The sequence below is a fragment of the Atractosteus spatula genome, chromosome 3, assembly GCF_055471065.1.
Source record: "Atractosteus spatula isolate fAtrSpa1 chromosome 3, fAtrSpa1.hap1, whole genome shotgun sequence".
Lineage (NCBI taxonomy): Eukaryota > Metazoa > Chordata > Actinopteri > Semionotiformes > Lepisosteidae > Atractosteus > Atractosteus spatula.
The window spans coordinates 21,610,270-21,635,976 of record NC_142708.1 but is presented as its reverse complement, the minus strand read 5'-3'; the positions used below and the strand labels follow the sequence as shown (position 1 = coordinate 21,635,976).

At 37.7% G+C, this 25,707-nt stretch overlaps 1 protein-coding gene across 1 annotated transcript; it reads left to right on the top strand.

The window, feature by feature from the left end:
- The first annotated feature begins 2,185 nt into the window (after nt 1-2,185).
- cdo1 (cysteine dioxygenase, type I) lies at nt 2,186-14,750 on the top strand. The gene is made up of 5 exons (XM_088912241.1): nt 2,186-2,424; nt 6,231-6,308; nt 7,107-7,264; nt 9,244-9,413; nt 13,751-14,750. The coding sequence occupies exons 1-5, from the start codon at nt 2,255-2,257 to the stop codon at nt 13,778-13,780; spliced, it is 606 nt and encodes a 201-aa protein (XP_088768367.1). The 5' UTR covers nt 2,186-2,254; the 3' UTR covers nt 13,781-14,750.
- The last annotated feature ends 10,957 nt before the right edge of the window (nt 14,751-25,707 follow it).

The following is a 25,707-nucleotide window of genomic DNA, read 5'->3' as shown; positions in this document are numbered from 1 at the left end:
TTTCACTGTTTTGTTCTTGCTCTTTTTTTTCTTGCCGCCTTCCAGTGCCCCAGCTGGGGCCCTCTCCCTTTTCTCTCTAGGGAACCAGGCATCTTCATCCCATTCCGATGCCTGGTGAGCATCACTCCATTATTATGAATTCCCTGAGGATTCTTTTGTTCCCGGGCTCCCTGCAGCTGTGCTGATCCTGGAATTGAGAGGGGACTAAGGACAGGTTTCTTTGTCACCCTTGCCTTGGAGATGTTGATCCAAAGGGCATCTGGGTATTCAATTTTGTTCTCACCTGTGCGCTTCTGTCCGAGTGAGAATCCTGGGAGACCGCGCTGACAGCTCACACCTGGGCTGTTCTTGGAGAAGACGCCCCATTACATCATGTGCCTCCGACTGGATCATCAAGTTGGGGCATCCTGCCTCACCGCTGTTCAGTGAGACCCCTCTTCTCAGTGGAGATTCCGGGGAGTAGCACAGCTGTGATCTCTGGTGGCTCTTCCTTTGTTTAGCATGTTGGCTTTCGAGCTTGCTAACCTGCACCCCTCTCTACTCATGAGGGCAGCTCTCCAAGACCCATGCGGTTCCCTTTTGTCAAGCAGCTCACCACTTGGCTCCATCCTGAAGCTGAGGCTCCCTGATTCCGAGCAACGGACTGTGTTGAGCAGTTTCTATAGGGCTGGGGATGCGCTCTCTTTTCACCAGGGATACTGTGAAACGGTTTCTCCTACTGTAGGTCAAAACGTGCCTCACCACTTCTTTTTTTCTTTGCTGATCGGCTAAGGGAATCCTTGCTCCTCCGGCAAGTTATTTATTAATTAACGTTTTCTCTTTTCCATTACTGACCAGCCTGGACTGAGTAAGCCCCTCCAGCCAGTCATCAGCTATTCTATTATCACCTTCTTTGACTCCTTTCACTTTCCCTTCTTCCCAGAGTGCTTGAGACCCCAGAGAGAGCTTGTTCTCTTCAGGTGTTCCACCTCTCTCCTGTCCCTTGCACTTGGGTTTGGACAAACCAGCAACATAGTAACAGCTATTGGTTTTCCTTGCCCTGTCAGTGCTATATGTACATTTTTATTTTTACATTGTGAACATACAAGAAACCTTGCATTTTATTATTGGAAAAAGTAGATAATTAAAAATGAGCGCAAAATTCTACATTTTTTTTAGAAAATATGTATGTCTATATTAAGAGTTTGTCTTCATTTATGCATTTATTTACTATTAATAATCTAATAATACTATTATTAATTACTAAAGAGAAAATAAGTGGATAAAAAGTACCCAAATATATTTTTGGATGCAAGAAAATGTAATGTTTAGGGGAGTGGTACCTTAATCACAATAAAATGAGTAAGGTGCAGACACTATGTTCTCATTTGAAACCTATGCTGTTTTGTTTCCCTAAACTGATAAACTGAAGCAATTTACAACATATTTTCTATATCTCAAAACATACCTTTGGCTGATTGGTAGGCAATATCAATAGGTTTTCTCTACCTTATCTTAAAACGTTGGTCATCCATGTAAATTACAAAAAGGAACTTCAAAAATGGACAGGAACTGCACAACATATATATGCTGTATATATTTTTTTTCATTGATGAGGTAACTGATCAAATCTGCCTTCAAGCCAATATTACCGTTTCGAACTAATACAGTAAATGCCACAAAATACTGTTAATACATTAAGACGCACTATGTATTTGATTTTGAACTGAAGACAAAAACAATGTGCAAAATACTGATTCACTTTTACTTCGCAAGAGTGCAGAGTAGCTCTTCAACCATTACGTCTGCCACGTTTCAAACTACAGGGGAGTCAACACTGCAAAGAGGGGCTCAGATACGCCCCTAACATTCCCGTAGCTACACAAAAGTGCCAACTTAGGGGAAGCAGAAGCACGGGGCATTGTTAGAACGCTGAGGAGCTTCTACTGGTAGGAGAAGAAACCATATCTCTACAAATATACAGGGGGATTTTCACAGCTTTCACTTTAAAATCTGCAATATTTGTGCATCAAAGTTTAAATTACTGCTCTAAGAATCTATAACATACTTGGACTGGCATACTTTCATTCATATTCTAAATCCACGGCCGTTTAGAGTTTTACTGTTTGATGTGTGAGTAAAGGATCATCTTTCATTATAGATGGTACAATCCAATAAAACCTCAGCCGGGGTTGGAATAAAGAGTGGCAGACTGCTCTCTTCTTTCAATAGTAAAGGTAATTGAGGTGATCGATACCTTGTAATAAAGCGTACAATGGAGCAAACCGAAGTGATGAAACCAGAAACGCTAGATGATCTGATTAAGATTCTGCACGAGATTTTTTCCGGCAACAATATTAATATTGAAGAGGTGCAAAATATAATGGAATCATATGAGAGCAAACCCCAGGAATGGAAGAAATACGCAAAATTCGACCAGTTTAGGTAAAGTTAATATTACTGTCGCTGTTGTGTGATTTCTTTTGACTTGAATCCTTAATCATGTAAACAGGTTATAGTGCTGATTTGAACATTCTTCACTATTGCAGCATGATGGTCAACTATATTTAAGGGAGAATAAAAGTGCCTTGGTTAGTGCCCGGCTAAGAACAGTGCGTCAAGAAGATTTCGCATCATGCTTTATATTGGCTAATTTTAAACGGGCAATTTCGGTGTGATGTTTATGTTGCTCGAAATGTACACATGCAAGCAGGTCAATTTGTTTATAAAAATCTGATATTGTTTTTTTTTAAATAAACAAGATTACTAACATACAGCAAAGATAAAGATATGGAGCTTTCATTTGTGGTACTGTGTAATGTACTGTATATTTCTGTTGCATATAATTATCAACTACAACCTGAAAACAACGGCTGATTGCTTTGAGGTGTGTTTTATTGATTTTTATGTTCTAAGTTTTTCATTAATTTGAAATCTGCAGGGGATATATACATTCCCTATCTCTTGCGACTGCGTTATTGTCTGCAATCGTTTTATTAAATACTTTTATCAAATAAAGCATCACTCTGGAGTTTAAGCAATATCTACATCGAAAAAGCGCTACGTTTTTCTTTAGTAATTTAACAAGTACGTAATTTTGACTTGTTAGTGTTAAAATGCTTTAAAATTCGTCTTTCCCGTACAATTTTTACAGTTGCTCTATACGTCAACATAAATGGATTGTAATTTAAAACATATTAACGGAAGAGCCCGTAGCCTAATTTGTATTGCCAGGTTTAATGTTAAATATTAAATTAATTATATAATAATTCATTTATTTTGATTTCCTTGTCCTTTGAAAACTTTTTAGCCAAGGTGTGATTTAACTTAAGCATTGAGCGCTTGCGGTAGACGTGTAAAAGATTCAGCGAGCGCGAGAAGCTGTTTGGAATGAAAATTCCTTGTGGAGGGTGGAAGACTAGCACACCAATCAGAGAGCAGATAAATACTCACACCCTCGCTGCTGCCGAAAATATGATCTCTTGGAGGAACGCGGAGAACTTTCTCTAGAGATGATTAATGTGCCTAAGACAGACAACGCGGCAGAAGTCCAGACACATCTTGAAGGTTTCCGCCGGGCACGCATCCCTGTCTTCCTAGTGTCTTTTTGCGGTACATTTAGGAAGCGTATCTTGTCAGCATTTAGTACGGTACATACTCAATTGTAACAGAAGTTCTATTAAAATGTAATTTAATTATCTCCTTTTGAATTGCCTCTTAACCTCAGGCTACAGATTGAGGGTGCCGGCAAAATTCTGTTCATTGGCGCCGTCGAAAGTATTTTCTTATCTGTTGGATATTTTGACTTATGTCCGTCGTTTTTATTTTAAAGACATCTTACATAAAAACATGGTAAACGCATTACACTTGCAACAGATGCATTCACTTTTCCAATTTCATGCTCGTTAAGCATGAATCGGTATTTGTTTACTTAAACTAATCCAAGGGGAAGAAAGAAGAAAATCGCACTTTCAGTGACTATTCTCATCCATTAGGCCATCTAATTTTCTGTAGCAACACAAGTACAATTGTGAATGAATAAAAACGTTGAGAAATGTTTAGCTTAAAGGAAAGGACACAGCCAGTGTGCGTATTAATTGAAAACTGAAATCTGATTTGGAAAAGTGTATTTATGACTGAGAGATCAGAGGCACTGCTTCTCCCAAGTCGTGGAAGAAACTATTTCTAGGGGATCCTTCAAGAAACGTCTGGATTAAATTCTTGGATGAATACATTGCCAATGTTAAAACAAGCCAGAGTTTCAGCCAGTAGGTGGAATGACTTTCCCTGTCTTGCAATGTTAGTGATGTTCTTAATAAATTCACAAGACATTAAACAGAACAGTTATGATCTTGGACACATTTTCATACACCTGCCTTTAAAAAATGATTATAAGTTTAAACCTTTAAAATAAAACCACCCAAGAAATCACAGTGAGAAAGATCATAAGTGTAATAAATATTTGTTGTATGTGTAATATACATCATAAAATGATGCACATAAAAATAGATTTGAAGTGACCCAAAGAGCAGACAAATCTAAAACTTTGGGAATCTGTAAGGTAAGGACCCAAAGAAAACACCAACTTTTAGCCGTATTTTCTTCACAGTTAGAAAGTTTTCAAATGTATGAGAAATACTTCAGATCAAGTGAGTGCACATACAGTGTTTCCACACGAACCTGGCTTTATTAGTCTTATTCAGTATAACTAACACTAAACTACAACAGAATGTTTTAAATACTGCATTATATATAAAAAAACCTGGAGCATTCCACACGAACCTGGCTTTATTAGTCTTATTCATATTTAGCTGGATCATGTATTTGTCTTAATTAGCTATTCGAGCCTTCTAAACCGACCAGATTTTCTAGATGATTAATACAAATTAAGCATTCCTAATAATATTCCCTGTCAGTCATTTTCAGTTTCTTCTGTTTTCTTTAAAAAGCCTTGCTTAAATTAGTAGACATAGTATGGACACATAAAGGAGAAATGTTTGCAGTCAGAACTGAACTGTGAATGTGTTCTCATCTATGTAAAGCATATCCTCTTGAGACGTGCTCATCGTGATCTAGAATTTCTGGTGGTCACAGAGAGTGCCAAGAGCTCACAGCAATTTATCTTGCTGTCATATTCCTGTGTTAGTTTTAAACTGGTTCTTAAATATGTCCTTACTGTACTGAACACTGAGCCTGAAACTGTGTCACAATTCAAGGAAGGTAATGTGAAATTGACTGTGTTTTCTTATTTGATTTTATTTATGATACAGAATACACATTAACCAGCCATGGCATGGAGTAATTTCAGTTTTCTTATAAAAAATCTGGGATACACATGGGTTTTGCATTTACCTAATTTCTAGGTATGAAAGAATTGCTGTGCTGAAATATATACTGCAGAAAAATAAATACAGTACCACAGAAGATGAAATGTTGTAATCACTCACAGTGCTGTAAATTAATTCATCTTCTAACCAATTCAGGGTTGCGGGTGAACTGGAGCCTGTCCAGCAAGCTAGAGGGCACAAGACAGGATACACCCTGTACAGGACACCAGTGCATTGCAAGGCACACACAGACACAAACACACACACTCACACTAGGGCCAGTTTTCCCAGAACCCACTTCACCTACCAGTATGTCTTTGGACTATGGGAGGAAACCAGAGCACCCAGAGGAAATTCACATGAATACAGGAGGAACTTACGAACTCCACACAGATAAGACCCCAGGAATTGAACCCAGGGCACCAGTGGTGCAAAGCACCAATGCTAACTACTGCACCTCCAATGAATTCCTTTCGTTCAAAATAATAAAAAAGAAACATTGCTTTAGCAGGTCTTTAAGCACTACCACGTCAAAAAAAATAGCATTTCTTTAAGGGCCTTAAAGAGCTTCTTTCCACAAAGCTTCACCATCATTGCAGAAGTGAAGTGCTTGTTTATGTTCATGGGGCTGGTGGTGTTTTCAGTTTTTGGAGAACTGCAACACTGAGAGGAAGCCAAAATTCTTACATTGTATATCCACCTGTATTTTCAGTCTCTTTTAATACAGTCCTTGGCAATTTGTGTCTGTGTTTTATAAATTAATCCAAGGGCAGACTTAATCATGGGTTTTGAATTCATGCATGACAGTAGCCAAAGATAACTGACTGTTCCAAACTCAGGGTACCACCATTGTGTATTTACTTTAATTGTTTTTGAGTGTTTGCACAAACATACATCTTATCAAATGTTTTGTGTTTGTTTCAGGTACACAAGAAACCTTGTAGATGAGGGGAATGGGAAGTTCAACCTCATGATCCTTTGTTGGGGGGAAGGTCATGGCAGGTGAGATATGGGGCCCATGCAGCCCATCATAAGGTTTTCACTACAAACTGGTGCTGCAGGCCTCAAATTATGATCAGAAAATGCTGGGAAGGTAATGGTTAATGCATTAGGAAAATGTTATCTGGTAAATATTTCCATTGTTGCGCTAGTTGTGTTTGACAATCATCTTCCCACTGCTGTTTCAGGTTAAGTGCTATAGGCAAAGTCCATTTCCCACTAATGCACTGTGTTTCAAATTCTTAGATTCTTTTCTGCTACTTTAAATAATGAAATACAAAAAAATAATCACTGCTCATGTTGTTTGAGTGGACTTTATGATGGTGTTCATAAGACAAAAACCAAAACCCATTTTTCATGCACTCACTTTGAACTGTATGTACAGTAATATCATTTTAAAGGTTGACAGCAAAAGGAAACCAATGCGATTAATCAGAAGCTTTGCATTCATACTGGACATAGAATGCAACTGCATATGTTTGCTAAATTTCCCCTTGCTAAATGTTAACTTAAACTGTCAATATTTTAGATTCCAGTTTTGGGTGCACTTCAAATCTACATAACACATCTCGAGGATTCAAGGCCTGTTGAATTCCATTAATCATTTTCCTAGAGATTATTTTGTGGAACAGAAATTAAATTCTTAAAATGGAATGCTAGAACTTTTCAGTGTGTTTGAGGCAGCACAGTGAAATGTGTTTGAAAGACGATGCTGAATAGTGCTTCTTCTAAAAGAGTGACCAGCTACTCCGAGGGGCATATTCCGAGTTTCATTTTCTTGTTCTTTTCCCCCATCTGTAGCAGTATCCATGATCATACAGATTCCCATTGTTTTATGAAACTGCTTCAAGGTCAGTTGAAAGAAACTCTTTTTGACTGGCCTGAAAAAAAAGCACACGGAGCCATGAAAAAGAAATCTGAAAGAGTCTTACCAGAAAACCAGTGTGCGTATATTAACGGTAAGTGCAAATTGTTAATGGTTTTATTTTTTTACTATCCGTGTAAGTTCTACTGGTGTTGAAAAACAAAATAAAGAGCACAACAGAGCATTTCCATAAAAACCGTATCTGACAAAATGATAGAAACCTCTATTAAATGTTTAAATTGTTTTTTTCTGTCTTCAAATATAGAGAACCTCTGCAATCCAACACATCTTATTTGGATTTAAGGAACAATTATTTATCACACGTTTTAAATTTTCTGATTATGTGCAACTTTCCTACCTGTGACTATCAAAATGATAGGTATTTCCATGTGCTGTCCATCTAATATACAGTATGGACTGGATACAAATGCCAGATGAACATTGTACATTGTTTTAATTTGTGACAGGAATTCTTCTTTTGCTGAGTTTTATGTAGGGTTGTTTTTGATATAGTAAAGCAGTTCTTATTTCACAAAGTTCAAGGCTGTCTCTTTCCAGTAAAAAGTACTTATCTTCTCGTGTGTTGTGCTTGGAAGTTTGGAGAACGGTATCCAGTGCAGAGGAATCAGACATCACGAAGTCCAGTCTACCCCTCGGTTCTATTAATATAGCTGACCTCCGTCGCAGCCATGTACTCAGACAGGGGGCTGAAAAATGCAGTTTACTGTTGCTAAACAATCCGTGAATAAAAAAATCCTAATCCTAGTGTTGATAACATCTGTTGAACCAAGGTGTTATTGCACTAATTGCATATGTTGCAGTTTTATCTTTAGAGTCTGTAATCATGCAAATATTTCAGAGACTGTTTTCCTGAGCTCAGTCCGTTCAAAGGTGATTTCTTTTAAACTATGGCTCCTTGCTGTAACTGGGGGCAGTTCCTTTGATTTTTATCTGCCCATCTATGATGCAATGAGGAACCTTGAGGCAGTCTGCCCTTTTCACCCAATACAGTAGAGATTGTCAGTGTTTTAACTACATTTTTCTTACATGCCTGAAATTTAACAAGTTAAAGTTTATTTCCCATGCTGAATCGGCACAATGGAGCGACAGCGCTATTTCCTCATAGAACTTGGCTCCTGGGTTCATCAATTCAGGGCTAGGGCACCTTCTATGTGGGATTAATTCTGTTCAGGCTCGGAGTTAATTGATGTGTTTGAACAGTATGTGCGAAATGGCCTGGCATGCCTTCCAGGGTGTAGTCCTGCTTTGTGCTCTATGTGGCAGGTTAGGCACTAGTTTGCTGTAGGATATCTAAGATTATAGTGTCTGTGGCTAACAAATGGATGTGTGGATGTTTCTCTTTTGAGCAAAGTCCAAGGAACTGTGTTGGAATGTTTTACTCAGAGGCAGCACATTAGTGCAGTGATTAACATTCCTCACAGCACTGGGGCCCTGGGTTCAGTTCCAGACCCGGGCTGCTACCTGTGTGGAGTTTGTATGTTCTCCCTGCATGGGTTTCCTCCAGGTGCTCCTGTTTCCTCCCACAGTCCACAAACATACTGGTAGATCAATTGGCTTCAGGGAAAGTTGGCACTGGTGTGAGTGTGAGTGTGTCTGTGACTGCGATCCCTGTGATGGACTGGCATCCCGTCCAGCTCCACCTTGAGCCTGTTGCTTGCTGGGATAGGCTCCAGCTCCCCCACTATGGACCGATGTTTAACCCAAAGCCTGGATTTTGTGGGATTGATTCTAATCATTATAAATTCAGGCTGATGGACCATTTTGTCTTGATTGTGAGGCACCAGGAAGCTTGGGCATGAAAGAAATTGAGAACGTTGTAAAACTCTTTCAAGATTGGCCAGATTACCAAACTGAGGTGCTCTTTACTAGATTACTGCAAACAATGATGGAAAATAATTTACCGTATTTCATATTCTGTAAAACCAATTGAATTCTGGAATACTTACAAATTTGTACAACTAAGATGTGTATAAGTCTACACCTGTCTTCATGATTTATCCAAGTGAGAAGTACAAAGCATGTAAACCTGACTGATATGTTGATCTCTCACAGATTCCATTGGCCTGCACAGGGTGGAAAACGTCAGTCACACAGAGTGTGCTGTCAGCCTTCACTTGTACAGCCCTCCTTTTGACTACTGCCAGACATTTGATCAGAGAACAGGTCACAAAAACCCCGTCAAGATGACTTTCTGGAGCAAATTTGGAGAGAAGACAACAAACGTATGTGCAATTAAAATAAGTCTTGACTAATATACTGGATAATAACACTTTTCTCCTTAGCAGTTCTTCATATGGTGGGAACATGAAGCATTGTCACTGAGGTATCACTGAGGCATATTAGAGAGACTTAGGACCTTGTTCACATAAGATCCTTAAGTTATAAGAGGTGCCTTATGGATGGGTTTATATTTGGATAATATTCACTTGTTTTTATTCAACAAAGAAATATTTTTGTGAATGTTCCTTCAGAGCTTTGAAGGAACAGATAATATTGAAAGGATACTTAGAGTACATGTTTAAAGTGTGGATAAAAACCTATTCATATCATATTAAATCATGTTAATAACATATTAAATCCCTGTAATTATCTGGGTCCCTAAGTGATTTAATCTGGCTTGCCCCAGAAATGTTCTTTCAATAGGGTAATTTTTAAATGTTGTTTCTCAGGCGAAGCATGCTTTCTCTATTTGAAAGTCCCTAGTGTGTCATTAGGGTATGACTGTGTGACCATCTAGTGCAGATGCAATCTTAATTTATAGCCATGAAGAAAGATACACATAGCTAATTAAAAAAAAGCAATAACAAGAAAAAAAATGTGTAACAAGATAGACTGTAATGAAGAGTATGAATGTTTTTTTTTCTCTAATCTTTCTTCACTGCTGACTGGACAGTCACATCTAATGACACATTAGGTCCTTTCAATAAGAGGTGCATATTTCCCTAAAATGATCTGAATATGTCCATAAAAACATTGGAAATTACCCCACAGTAAAATTAAAAATATCTCCTTCTGTACCATATAGTGATCCTCACACGTAAATGTATTTAATATTGTTTTGCTAGAGAGAAACCCTTCTCTCATACAGTCATTGAAATAAACTATTCACTATTTTATCTTTATTTTATTGTGACCATCAAGAAGCAAACCTGAGCCAAGGAGATACAATTGAAGTTGCTTTCATTGAGAAGACAAAAACTCTAGATATAGTAAAATCCAAAACTAAGGTGATACAAGAGCAGTGCCAATGTACAGCCTTGGCACACACAGACATTCTGAGGGAGAATCAGGGTATTTATTGCCCTAATTTGCTGATCTGCTCAACTGGAAGAATTCCCACCCGACAACAGTTATCCCCCCTAGAGCCTCTTAAATCACAGAGCACGTACACACACACAAAATGAAACAATAACATGTAAGGTTAAAGAGCTGCTTTTGTAGAAGGCAATGAGCACACTCAGAACATTGTATTACATTTTTTCCATGAGAATTAGTCACTGCAATGCTTCTCTTCAGGGAGCATGTATCCAGATAGTCTGCCAGGCGTATTGAGCAATCCCTCCGTCACGTCTGCTCAGTTCTCTAATCCAAAATGCTATGCTCTGAGTTTAAGCAGAGGGTCTCCTGCCATTGCACTCTTCTGATCAGTGTCACAGAGAAGATATGATTTAGATATTTCAGTCCCAGCACACTAGACTTGAGCTACAGTGTAGACTTCATGTAGTTGAACAATCAAACTTGAAACTCCGGTGTCCATCATACAGTAAATTCCAAATGTATCACTGGTGGTGGCTTTTGTTTGAGGCCTTTTCAGTTTAACCAGTGTAGAATTTCCAACAGGTTTTGGGTTTTGATTTTTTTAATTGAAAGGTGCCATTAAATTTAATGCCATTCCTTATCCTTAAATCTTCACAAAAACTATCATGACAGTATTTTACAATCAGAAAAACAAAGACATATTTTGGACCCATTCACAATTTAATTAAAGTTGGGCAGAAAGGTGAAATCCCTTTGGAAATTTCCCATCCACTTTAATTGGAATTTACTGAAAAGGGCTGCATAGCAAAACGTCTGCAGGGATACAATAGGGGCCTTGTTTTAATATGAACTCATGGGCAACTGCAAGAAGAGTCAGAGAAGGAGATATTACTGTGGGATTATGTTCAAAACACAGTTTACTTCATTCTAAAGCTGTATAGACTGCATCCTTAATATTTTTAAAACTGTATTTCCCACATATATAGTGTCTTGCAAAAGGATTTACCCCTTCCAATGATGTCCCATTTTGTTGGATTAAAAATGAGGTCATTGCAAAGGTTGCACATTTCATAAAGTGAAAACTCAAGCAGACTTAAATTGGACACTTTAATAGATAAAACACAAATTAAATCTCAGGAAAAAAAATATGTTGTGTAGGTATTCACCACCTAAATTAGTTCAGATGCACGGAATTACTTTGGTAAGCCACAAAACACATGATTTAAGAGTGCATACACCTGCCTCTGCAAAGTCCATCAGTCAGGTAATGAATTTCAAACTAATTTTCTACCATGAAGACCTTTGAGCCTTCAAAGCAATTCGAAGGCAGAGTTGTAAAAAGACACAGATCAAGAAAAGGGTAAAGAAAATGTCCGAGACCACAACTTTGAAGAACTTCAGAGTTCAATTACTGAGATGGGAGAAAGTGTTCATGTGTCAACAATATCCTAGTCAATTCACAGATCTAGACTATATCTAACTGAAAAAAATACTGAAAGCTAGATTTGCAACCAAGCCCTTATAACCAAGTTATAAGTGTAAATGTGTGGCAAAGGTATTGTGAACAATGAAACATTTTTGGAACATAAGGAATGTGGAAAATGGAACATTTTTGCCTAAATGCAAAGTTCTACATCTGACCCAAACCCAGCAATGTGTTTTACCCAGTCAACACCATCTCTACTGTCAAGCTTGGTGATGGCAGCATTACATTATGGAGCTGCTTCTCAACAGCAGGGACTGGAAGGCTTATCAAGATTGAGGGGGGAGTGGATGGAGCCGTATACAGTACGGGCAAATTGCAGAGGAAAGCATATTCAGTCTGTTAAAAACCTAAACCTGGGACAAAGTTTCCTATAACTTTCAACAGGACAATGAGCCATAACACAAGGCCAGTACTACAGTGGGGCATGTTAAGAAGGAAATGAATGTCCTCGAGTGGCCTAGTCAAAATCCTGACTTAAATGTGAAAGTAAATCTGTGGCAAGATTGGTAAATTGCTGTCCATTAAAGATCCCGATCCAACTTGACAGACCTTGAGCAGGTTTTACAATCAAGGGGTGCTGTTTTACAGCTGATCGAAACTTCTCATAAAAGGCATAAATGTAAATGCAGCACAAGATGCTTTCATCAGGTATTGCTTGGGGAGGTGAATACTGATGCAATCAATAAAACAAATTGTTTTTTTTACAGTTTTTGCTGACACGTATCTTCTTTCACGCAAGTGTTCTGTTTGAGCATTCAAGTGTTGATTAGAATTATTAAAAAAGTATATGCATCCTTTGTAATTAAACAAAAGAGAAAGTCATTGGAAGAAGGAAAAATACTTTACAAGGCAGTGTAATATTGCTGAACTATGCAGACATTACTGTTGCGTGACTTTGAGTAAGGTGTGCCGCTGTGTGTTCCCTGTGCCGGGTTCATGTGTTGGCCACATTTCTTGTAACATTCCATCCTCTAAGCAGTGAGAACATTTCAGAAAGGTGGTTTTTGACTGCAGGCAGCTGTGTAACTGAGGAAACATGCTTTTCCTTCAGATGAATAAGCTGTATTTCTGCCTTTCAGTGTGCTTTATTCAGAAATCCAATATATTGGCCTGTATAATTCAATTTGTCAAAGTGAAATTGATTATACAGATTTTTAACTTAGTCAGAGAAAACTAACATCCAGTGAGACATTGAGGAAAATGTTACAAAACTGTAGTGATGATCACAACTCAGTACTGCATGCATGTTACCTGCTCTGTTAAACTCACTGTTGCCATTCATTTTCTGCTTAGCTATTAACTTTTGTTACCTTGCTTCCCAACATTTATACATTTCAGGATTTTAAACAGCATTTCATATTTACTTTATACAGATAAACATTAATAGAATGATCCAAACTTTACTTATAGTTATTCAATCATTCAGCTAAAGAAGTAAGCTTTTCATCCACTGTCTGAAAAAATGTACTGTAGCATTTTAAACTTGACTTGGACTTAATTACACAAGAGCTGCCTACAAGAACAAGCCAGCCACTCTCCAGTCTCAACTGGTGCTAACAGGCAGAGACGTTTCATCTTACATGCCTGAGTTCAGACCCATTGAACTCTCAGCTTTCTCCTTACAGCTGAAGGTCATTAAGTTGATTTTGAGAGCTTTTGGTTCCAGACCAAACTTTTCTAGCAATTTTAAGAAAGTGTCTGCCATGGTATAAACATGGGATTGGTGGCAAACGTAAGGTTACATTTGGATTATGATACTGTGGGTGCCTTCTGCCCTTTGTTCTGTTTTAATGTATGGTGTTTTGTCTTTTGCAGGAAACTGCTGTATCACAAGAGAACAACTAAAAGGACCTGATAATTACCCTGTGTAGAAATGCCTTTATGGAAATTCAAGCCAGGCAAAAAAAAGCAAAACCAACCAGCTAGCCAACAGAAAACCGTCATGTAAAACAAAGAGAGAAATCCAAAGGCAGTCCATAATTAGAGCTGCTTTATTACCTAACATTTTAAGCCTAACTAATGCTGATTAATGGACACTGAACAACTGAATAGTGGTATTAACTTCAGCAGAGGGATAGATCTGTTCTTTGTTTGGTAAGCTCGAAGAAACTCCCTGCCAATAACAGAATTCCTATGCGTCCGTGACCTGTGTAATTACACTGTTGTACTGTTACAGGGGACAAAATATTCAGTTTAGGGGTGGCATCTCCTGCAAAACCAATAACAACCTTGAAGATCTGATCAGATTTTAAAATTCTGACATCAACAAGTGGAGCAATAATCTTAAAGTTTTTTATTGGTTGTTTTTTAACATAAAAGGTAGCACTTTTTATTACAGATGTACTGATTTTTGTCTAAACACATTTATTGGCATTCAAAATTGTACAGACTTAATTGTACAGTTTGCTAAATCTGGAGTTTTAAATGTACTATTTTTAGATGTAATGAATTGTTTACATAAAAATATTTGTATGGAGTAAAAGGCAATTGATATTTTAGTCATGTCATTGGTGGAGTTTCTAGTTTTCCTTTTAAGATTAATCGGTGGAGAAAAACAGAATAAATTAAAGGTAGCCTTGCTTTTTGTGGAGGCAGTATAGGTGAAATCTGTACAGATTGTATTGCAGTACTTCAGTAAATCTTTTATTCTCAGGATTTGATCATTTTGATAATTTAATTCTAGCTGCAGTATAGCAGGAACTCAAGACAAGACAAAAAAATGAAAACGTCAGTTTTTATGCCTGTTCTAGCAGATTTTGCTTCAAGCGACTGCTTTGCTTTGACAATAGAACATTAAAGATTTCTTCTGGCAAAATCATGGTTTGCATTTTGTCTTCTGTTTTTTTATTGAATAGCTTTTCTGAAAGAGACCCCCGCTATATATTAGTGGGAAATCTGGATATTCTGCAGAAGTACCAATCCCAAAAGGCATACTTGCGTAAAATAAGACGACAATATCTGGAGGTCCTTGGAGTTTTGTCACACGTGTAATATCTTGATATGCTATTTAATAAGGCCCTTTTTATGTTCTTCTATGTTCTTTCTTTATATGCATCGATATGTGTGTATATAGATTTTTCAGATATTTGATACTTATGCATGCAACTTTATGTGATACTCCCATCCATATTCATTTTCATTTAAAAAATTGAGAATTTTCATTTTCCCCTCCAACACATTTACCATTTGAAATGACCAAAACATTAGTACCTCGGCTCACTACTAACCCTTACCTTTTTACAGAAGAGAAGAAGACAAAATATACAGTACCTATAGGATGCTCTAATAGGTGTATACTTATGAGGCCAAATAGTTGTTTTCTACATTGCAGCCCCCATTGCCCACAGAGGAGCGTGAGAGTGGGGCAGACCCTGTGCTTGCTGATAACACTACGATCTCCCAGTGGGCCACTAGAGCACAGATTGCCAAGGATACCCTTCTGCCCACCTGGTGTCCACCCAGTCCCTTCAGCGCTCAGCCAACGACATACAACTTTTCAAAAACAGTCTATCTATTTCATGATCTATTGCTAGTTGGATATTGCCTCTTGGTTGCTAAATGTAGTTTTAAACAGAAAATACAAGAAGTAGTCTAATCCCACATCTATTTCATGATCTACTGTTTCTCAAATAAAAATGTGTGGGCATCACAAGTAGGTTCCTGGTGGTTTTCAGAAGTGGAACACAGGTTGTGACATTTAGGTTTGTTTCTGAAATTTAACCCCTTGGAGGTAAAGCGTTGGTTTACAGTGACAATGGGGAGGGTAGTTTGGATTGCGACTTTGTACTGTAGCTCTTATGATGTGCTTGACATTAGTGACAATTATAAAATCAAGACACTGAAAGAGAAATAGCAATAAAATATTTCCATCCTTCAGATATGAACGTCTGCAACAAAATTTCCTAATCAACAGATTTCTCTGCTGTTTTTAGATTTAATATTCTGAACCTTGAAAAACCTTGCTTCTTGGTTGCTAAATGTAGTTTTAAACAGAAAATACAGGAAGTTGTCTAAACTTAATCCACCTCAGTTCTTCATATTTACGTACAAATGATGTGTTTCTTGCTTACTTGATGGCACAATTCATTTTTGCAATCACTGAAATTCTTAGAACAATTTCCAAAATACAGTAGTTCATGCAAATAGCAAAACTTCTCATTTGCACCGCTGTTCATTGTGCAACATCATTGCAAAATGAAATGTTCTAAATGCTTATAATTACATTAATTACAATTCTTTTAATTCAAGTTGGATGCATTTTGCAGCAAATTCTCTTGCTCTGGAGTGCAGGTGCAAAGAGATAGATAAGATCACTTTATTAGCCTTATACAATTTCTTTTATGAGGAATTTGTCTTTTTAGCTACCCCAGCTTGCTCTCCCCAAGACACACAGACAGGGAGAGAGAAGCTTGGGGTCAGAGCATAGGGTCAGCCATTTATACAGCACCCTGGAGAAATTGGGGTTAAGGGCCTTGCTCAGGGGCCCAATGTGGTAGAATTCCCTGCCAGCTGTAGGATTTGAACCAGCAACTCTCCAGTCACAGGTGCAGATCCTTAGCCACAGTGCCACCGCTCCACCTCACAGGCTGGTTCTGCTTTTTTGTTGGATTTTTAACACGCAGAGAAAAAAAAACAGAAAATGCAAAAGAGCTTTACTTAGCTGTTCTAACATGCAATGGACTATTTACCTGTCGGTGAATACTGGCAATGTGGCATGGCATAAGAGCTCCTGCTTTACAGCTCTTGGGTTCAATCTCGGCCTGGGCTGCCTTCTGTGTGGTGTTTGTAGATTCTTAGCATGTCGTGGTGGGCTTCCTCCAGGTGAGGTGCTCCAGTTTCCTCCCGTCTCTCTTGGAGAACATGGCCAGGCTCATTTTTGGTGTCACTGATTGTCCTTGTGTGTGATCTGCAATGGAATGACACCAAGCCTTGCCTTGCACCCAGTACCGCCCATCACCGTACCAAGAATGTAATTCGTAAATAGCCTATGAAACAGCGGTCTCATAATTATCACTTGCCTAGCAAAACATGAATATATATTTAATTAATTAAATGTTACTTTTAATTAACTTTTTATAAACTGTTACAAAAAATTATATTGATATTTATACACTCCACTACAACTGGTTATGAGAAAACCCCTCAGGCAGTGATAATATTGTAGGGCCATGACCCTGTACTGGATAATGCGGTTGGAAAATGGATGGCTGTATAATGATTGCAGGGTTTAAAACATGCGGTGATTGCTACGCCTCCTCTCCAGACAGAATGAATACGACAAGCATGGAAATCGGAGATTTAGCTTACGAAGGCTAGATTGCAGCCTACCTTTAAGTTTCACCCAGCAGTGTATGTAGACTCTGAAGAGAAGTCATTTTTCCAAAGTATTTTACAAATTGGTACCATTGGCAATAGAAGAGGTTGAGAAGGAACTCCCAGGGTCTCTGAAGTTTCTTTCTACCTGGAAAGGCGATAATCAAGTAGACATCTTGAGAATAGCCTTGCTGCAAGTACCAGAGTTAACATGTCTTCAAGAACAGTAAAATGCACCTTAGCACCTGCTTCTTAAAAACGTTTGACTCATTACTTTTGTCTTGATTCCTATCCATAGCAATATACACATAATGGAACAATGATTAAAAAATCAATTGACTATGATTTGCCAAAGAATTCATTGAAGTGTTGCAATATCCCTTTAGTCCTTCAGAGCCACAGTGGAAGGTTTTATGATACTGCTTTAGGAGACAAAGAGTCTAAAGAAATCTACACAGATCACTTAAATCGCCATTAACATGCTTTAGTTTTACTTGTACTAAATGAAAAAGGACTGCAAGTACAAGTTCCAAAACTTCAAGAAGTTAGCTAATGTAGAGTGTGCAGTATATAATAAAATTATATTAAAAAGTAAAGTACATTTATGGATAACTTCTTCCCATGAACACTGTCAATGGCATTTAACTAGAAAATGGTAAACAATTATTGCATAAAATCTGCCTTTAGTACTTTTTGAAGATTAAATATTCCAAAAAGGAAATTCTACTTATAACAAAATAAAAGTCTTCAGCCAAACTGTACTGCCTCTATTGGCATACAGGTGTACATTCTGGACCCTAAACAGCAACATGATAGAGAAAATGGCACCAAGAACTGTGGAAACTTTTATGCTGAGAATAACAGAGACAGAAATGAATGGGTTAGAGCACAAACAGGAACATGTGATATAAGTGTGATACAGTGGAGACTAAAATGGCAATGAGATGTACGCACAGAGAGAACAATGGGCCTCAGAAATACTGGTTTTCATCCCAGGAGACAAAAAAACAATGAAGATCATACAGACATGTAACATTTCTTAAGTTCTTATCTTTGGATCAATGAGCTACCAGCTACCAAAAGGGCTAGTTGGCCTGAACGAGCTCCTCTTGCTTGTAACTATGCTTATGTTCTTGCTGATGCATTTACAGTATAATAATTAGTTTTTTTTTACAATAAACATTATGTTTATATAACAATTATGTTCAGTGTTTATATTACTACAGATATTGAGACAGTATACCTTACCTCAAAATGATCTATTCCAAAAAGCCTCCCAAAATATCTACAGATTTATGAAGTTTGTCAGCAAGAAAAAGGGCAAAATACTATGAAGAAAAGAGCTTGTTTACTGTCAAGTCATTGCTTAGGGAGACTTACTTGGAATAAAGCAATCTGGGCACCATTTCTACAAACCTTACCATTTGGAACTGTATTACTGCTGTTCTGGGAAGTGTTGAATCAGAGTTTCAGAATTGCTGGACTCGACAGACTGCCATGCCATCCCTGAGCAATTTAGGTCCAAGTGTTAGCAATTGATTGCTTAAACATCTAATTGGGATGAATTGCATATTTTTCCCATGATTCACACAGCAAGAGAAGGAAATACATTTATGCAAAATGCAGTAGTGAAAGAGTATGATGATGTGATGAAGCCTAAGTGTTAAAGAGAGGTCGGAAAATATTACCCTAGTTCATACAAGTGTTAAAGAGCTTTCTTTGGGAAAAACTGAGCAGAAAAAGAATAGAAAATGGTTGCTATTTACAATGTAATGTTTAAGAATATTTAGGGTATATTATGATTTATTAATATGCAGACAATCATGCTGCTTCCATGCTTTATTTGAAGAAAAGAAGAACTTGTTGAAAAAATTTCTTTTGAAAATGAATTGTTAACTGGCTCTAGGCAGAACACGTACTGTATGATTACAGACATTCCAGATGTCCATAATTCAGTAACTTAATGAAGAGACATGACATCTGTTCAACCTGGCAAAACAGTGAGGATAAACCTGTTTTAAAACAGGTTAATGTTTCTTTGGATAATCATAACTCTTGGGAAAATCCAGAAGAGGATTTTTGCAAGATTAACTTTATAGAACTCTCAGGCATTACAGAATTAACTTTTACCAAGGATTTTGTTAATCTATTGAGTCCATTTTATATGATTTGTCCGGTATAATTATCTCCATTGAATTTTATTTACTTAATCTCCTCCAATGCTAAATGCAATTAAGTTTAAAGAAAGCATTTTTTTTGTATCATAAACCTCACTGGCCCAATCTGTGCAGCCTGTTATATTGATGTTTCATCCTTCATATGTGTGATATTTAGCCTTAAAGGCTTTTAGAAGATCTCCAGTTTCTACCCTTAGTCCAAAACGTACTGGTAGGTATATGAGTGGTAGTTGACTTGAAGTACAATTGGGTCTGGAACATGTACCTGCCCTGCAATGGACTGGCATCCCATCCAGGTTGTACCCTGCTTGACGAGATAAGCTCGGGCTGCCTCATGACCCCTGAGCTGTCAGAAGCGGTAAAAAAATGGATGGATGGACAGATGGGTTTTAGAAGCATTTCTGAATGGAAGAACGTGAGTCGTAGCTGTGGAGTAGAAACAAAACATGTGACTAAGAATGCAAAAATAAGAATTTGTGTTTTTTGTGGGTTCCGGGCTGATTGAGACGCGTTTATCTAGAAACAAAACAGCACAATAAAAAATGTAATGAAAGCATCAAAAAATAAATCAGAAACAAAAAATACAGAGTATTTTAAAACAAAAATATTTAAAACATCATTGACACAGCCGGGGTAATAAATGAGGTTATTACTTCAATTTCCAGAGGTCTAGAGGAAGATACAGTTGTTCACTAAATTTCCAGTATGTTGTAATGAAATGTAATGGGATTCAGGAATTCAGAGTTCTCAGAATATTAACAAAACTGACCTAATGAAATTCTTCACCATCAGCAATGAAGCAATGTATCAGAGGAGTGGAGACTAAGGGGAAGTACAGTTTCAAATGGTTGTGGAGCTGGAAATACCATCAGCCATGCTATCAAAGCAGATACCCTGGCTTTTTTAAAAAAACAACTGGATGAAATCCTCAGATTACCTAGCTACCAACCAAATGAGCTAGATTGAATAAGTCTTCTCCCTTTAAACTACCAAACAACTGAGGTGAACATTTTAGAAATGAAATGTACAGATTTAAAAAAATGTTTTCCAATTGCAAAGCAATACAGACACATTCCAGGCACTTTTTGCATTCCACAGAGATCACATATAGGAGATACCTTTGTGTTGTTGAGGCCCACAGTGATACACACAGAAAGCCCCAATTGTTTAAAACAATGAATTTGTCTTGCAGTGGAGCAATGCAATACAAAAGGTTAAATTATCATGACAAAAAATGTTCACTCTATAACGTTTTTTAATCTTTAGATTTAGATTTAATTAAGGATTTATATCCTCTATGACATATAAGGCTTTTTATTGCATGATCACATATTGATTAATTGATATGATTAACTTCACAATTTTAAAAATAATTAATTATATTTCACGAGTGACAACAACATCTAAGAACTGAATGCTTTGTGAAAGCCTGGAAAACTTTGTGAGAAAGGTTTGGCTTAACCTGCTTGGTTAATGGGTAGGCTCCTGGCCATAGGACAAGGAGGCTGAACCCCATTTAGAGTGAATGAACCAAGGGTAGCTGCAAGAAAATATTCTTCTGTGATAATGCTCTACCGGGTATGATTATGAAACATAAGTGCAGTGTCACATGGGCCCAAGGCAAACAAAATGCATTGTTTTGCCAGTGTTCTGAAAATATCACAAAGTGTTGAGCATCTCATCCTTTGAGATTCAACCCTTGCAGAGAACAGAACCTACAGTCTTGAGAATCACAAATGTAACTCCCATTTTGCAATAAAAGGCGAAACTAAATCAGGAAACTTCAGACCCAGGCTTATTTCTGTTACTGGCAAAATTATGGAAACCAGTTATAGAAAGAAATAGAATAATATTCACATAATAGCTGCATTTTAAGAGACAGACAACATCATATATTTGCTTTTCTAGATGACTTTGATAAGGTAACTCATAAAAGATGAATTTCACATTAAAAGTCTAAAGAATCTAAGGTAATGTACACACATAGGTCTAGAATTGGTCAATGATCTGAAAACAGCTCTTCATCTCAAGAGACAGATATAAGAGGTAGTTTATTGCAGGAATTCAATTAAGGTCAGTTGCTTGCACTGATATATCAGCATTTTGGGATTCTGGTAAAATTAGCAAACTAGTTAAATGTGCTAAAGATAGAAAATGATACCAATGACAAATACAGAAATGGCGGCAGAGGGAATTCCAAAAAGACTTTAAAAATCATGAATATAGAAGAATTTGTTACTGTATGATACAGCAAGCTGATGGAGAGAGCTGCATCTTTCTGACAGGCTGGAGAATCCAAGAACAGTAACCCAGTGAAGGCTTTGACAGTTGAAGACAGAAAAGAGAAATCCAAAGCAGGTCACCACGCAGAGCCTGATGGCGATTGCCGGAGCAGGCAGAGGTTGTGGATGCAAGATGGAGCCTAGGAACTGACTGTACTGGGAGGCGAGCATAGTCTTCAGGGCTGATGCTGACATGGAGGGAGGCAGGAAACCGCGCCACTGGTGCTTGGGTCTGAGGCTGGCTGCAGACTGACACAGCAAATTTAGGCAGACAGGGAATCTTCCGGGCAGGATTCAGAAAGAGCATTCTTCTGTGACGCAAGTTATTATTGCTGAGGCTCAATGACAGAGTCTCAGATCAATGGCACGGTAGGATTTACGTATTCTGAGCTGATGAATAAAGCACCAGTTAATTGGTTGGAAGAGACTAAGACAATCACCCGAAGAGAAGGCAAACAGTCCAGGATGGAATTCGGCTCCATGTGAGAATGTGTCCAGTTTCCTAGGAAACCAAGAGCTGCAGGCTCTGCCTCACCCTTCACTGCAATTAGATGAGTCTATAAATGTCGTTGATTTTGCAAATTTGCACGTTTATGTTCTATACGAGTTTGAGGGCATGTCCCATGAGGACATTCTGTTCTGTAAGCCACTACCAACAGGAACTTTAGGAGAGCACATATTTCAGCTTCTGAATGAATTTATCAAAGAGAATGGCATCGACTGGATGAAATGCGTCGGAGTTTGTACAGACGGTGCTAAAGCAATGACAAGCCGACACTGCGGTGTAGTTGCACGAATTAGAGAGGTTACTCCAGATGTGAACTGCAGCATCCACTGCAAGGCCTTGGCCGTCAAGAAAATGCCTGACGATTTAAAATCTGTTAAACTCTGTTGTAAACTGTATCAAAGCTCGACCAATGAATTCACATCTGCTTTGCTCGACTAAACAGGCTCACCCCCTTCACTGAAATGGTGCTTTTTTATTGTTTATTTTTAATTGTTGTTGTTCATTTTGTCATTCTGTAAAGCAAGACGCTTTACCTTGAGAAGCCACCTTTAAAGGTGCTATATCAAGTAAAGTTTATTGTAATATTTATTATATGTGTATGTGAGTGTGTACGCACACTCATATTGGTCATCGAGATTTTCTGGGGTTCATATGAGAAGATGACTTGTAGGTAGTACTTGGACGCTTTGGTTTGATCCAGGGTGGTACTTGGTCCAAAAAGTTTGAAAACTACTGCTGTTGCCTATCAGCTTATTCTGGAGGTACCCCTCAAAGATATGTTCCTTCGCCCCTCCTGCTTTCTCACTACATACCTCTATGAAGTTCTCATCTCCTGAGTTCACTTTTAATGAACTAATGTTAAATGTTGTACTTTGCAGTCTGCTCTTAAATTTGGTCCTTTCTCTGTTTTTGTACTTGTCTAACCTGTACTCTTTTAAATTATTTTCTGAAGGGACAGTGGACAAGTTCCTGTCAAATAAAAAAATGTGTAATTGCATACGACAATGATATAACACCCCTTTTTCAGAAAAGCTGTTATGGGATTTAAGGTCAGCATAGCCTTGACTTCCGTTTACGTTACCTAACCTAAAGCAAAGAGTGCTTGATCGAGAATGCCAGTTTAATATTTGCTTAGTTTGGCTCACAGTTACATAGGAACAACTATATTATACAAGTATATAGTTATGGTTTATCCTAATATTGGGTCTGAGCTTAAGGTTAGGATCAAGTTAGGCTTAAATATAAATGTGACCAGGCATGTGTACATAACAGTGTTACCGTTAACCACCCCACAATATAGTTGACTGATAATGCTTATTTTCCATTATGAACAATGCCAAAATAAATATCCACTAGTAATACTGTTTGTGAGTAATACAACAATAATAGAAACTATAATTATATTTAGTTACTCTTATGAATGCCAGTCTATTGGTACAGGATACTGCAAAACATGTCTGTCGTTATAGGGGTCAGTGTTCCACCTGCTTTAGGAGTGATTTGATTTCACTTCAATCATAAGTAGCAAAGCTGTCTAATCTTATCTGCAGGATTGTAACTTTATCAGCACAAGCTTCGGGTTGGCAGAAAGAAAAGCTGAGGTTATTTTAGGTTATAGTGCAACTTAATGAGTCTTATTTTGAGCAGACACCACCTATTCATTTGTGTAGTATATTTGTTAGAGCTCCAAATGCAGTTTACACTCCATGCTGGCTGTTGAAAGCAGCAACGATTGAGAAAAATAAAATTGTGTCACAGATTACAATCAATCAGTAAAAAATTTTAGTGAATGCTGTCAAAGAAATCCCTGAACTAAAAATGGAAACAATATTTAAATAAAATGAATTAGCCAATGTGACGTAATTAACACTCTGCTCTGGGGATCCACAAATCTGGTCCTGGGGAGATGGTTTTCAAGTCTCTAGCACTTGAAATTTTGGGCAAAGCTCCTAAACTGGTCTGATTAAACTGACAACATGCTGATTCAAGTCATCTTGAGCCCAGGTGGGCTGGGTTATGAGACCCATTGTCTCTGAGACTGGGACTGGGAATCTATCCTCTACAGATGTCAAATTGCAGAAACATACTGTATGTCATAGTCCTTGCAAGCACACAGCCATTATGAAAAAGAGCTACAGCATATAATTGACAACATAAAAATAATATGACTTTTTCATTTATGTTTAGAAAATGTTTAACCTGGGAAAATCGTTGCCTGCAGTTTATACAGGTAAACCTGTGCTTATGCAATATGTGTAAGTAGCACAATTAGCTGGCTCAGCCAGTTTTTTTTTTGCAAAGCAAACATTGTCTTAGGAAATGGACTCATCCAGTTTATCTTTAACATTGCCTGAGTGCTGTGCAGCTCAATGCAGACAGAAGCTGGAAGGCTGGTATCACTGTGCACTTCCCATGATAAATACTACTTTTTTCTGAATACATTTAAAGAGATTGAGGTGAATAACAACTTATTTTGACAGAACATCCTCGAAGATCCTTGAACAAGTATTTTATTGGGTGGCACAGTGTTCATTTTGCCCTTGTCCAACAAATAGGAGCTTTACACAGAGCCAGCGTCACACTTTCTAGATAAACATGGTTATGCAACACTGGCTTGCATCCATCCTTCTTTTGAAACACTACAAACTTACTGGAACACAGTGTTCAAACATCTGTCCTGCTTATTTGCATGGATATTTTTTTCTCACATTATGTCTTTATTCAGTGGAATTTGTGACTGGTTCCTCAATTTTTGTCAACTGAAAAACTTGGATTGTGAACTTGATGGCTTTGTGGTATAAATCTCTAAAAAATTCAATACAAAATATTTTGAAACCTAAAAGCTAAGCCTATCTATTATCCATTGCACATATCCTGTATTAATTGTATTAATATGTGCTAGATATATACCAGATATACACATTGAATATACTAGATACAAATATTGAATACACTGTTATATATTGTGTTATCGAATTATGATATAAAACTATGATTTTTCGGCAAAAAATTCAGGCAACTGGACTTTTTTGGTAACTGCTTACCAGTGTACTTACCAATTCACTCAGTTAAAATGAGATTGTTCCCGTTATACAGTACACAGTTTTATATATTTTTATTATTCATTATTATGATGTATAGTACATTATTATGTCACAACAGTAATATTTTACTGTATTTTCAGCACATAGAAAGTCATATACTTGCTTTGTTTACAACATACTGTATTTGTACGGAGGGTGGCACTGTGGCACAGAGATTAGCATTTCTGCCTTGCAGCACTGGGGCCCTGGGGTGCTATCTGTACTGTATGTTCTGCACATGTTCACGTGGGTCTTTCACCAGGTGCTCCGGTTTCCTCCCCCAGTCCCCTGGTGCGTGTGTTTGTGTGTGCACTGTGATGAGCTGCAGTCCAGGGTATATCCCTTCTGGAGCCTGTTGCTTGGATGAAGTGGTTAGGAAATGGATGGATGAATGTATTTGCACAACTTA

Excerpts from the sequence above, each read along its gene's own strand:
- cdo1 (XM_088912241.1), top strand. The coding sequence starts at position 2,255 with ATGGAGCAAACCGAAGTGATGAAACCAGAAACGCTAGATGATCTGATT. Across the intron at positions 7,265-9,243 it reads CCAGTGTGCGTATATTAACG|ATTCCATTGGCCTGCACAGG; the intron begins GTAAGTGCAAAT and ends GATCTCTCACAG. Across the intron at positions 9,414-13,750 it reads TTGGAGAGAAGACAACAAAC|GAAACTGCTGTATCACAAGA; the intron begins GTATGTGCAATT and ends TGTCTTTTGCAG.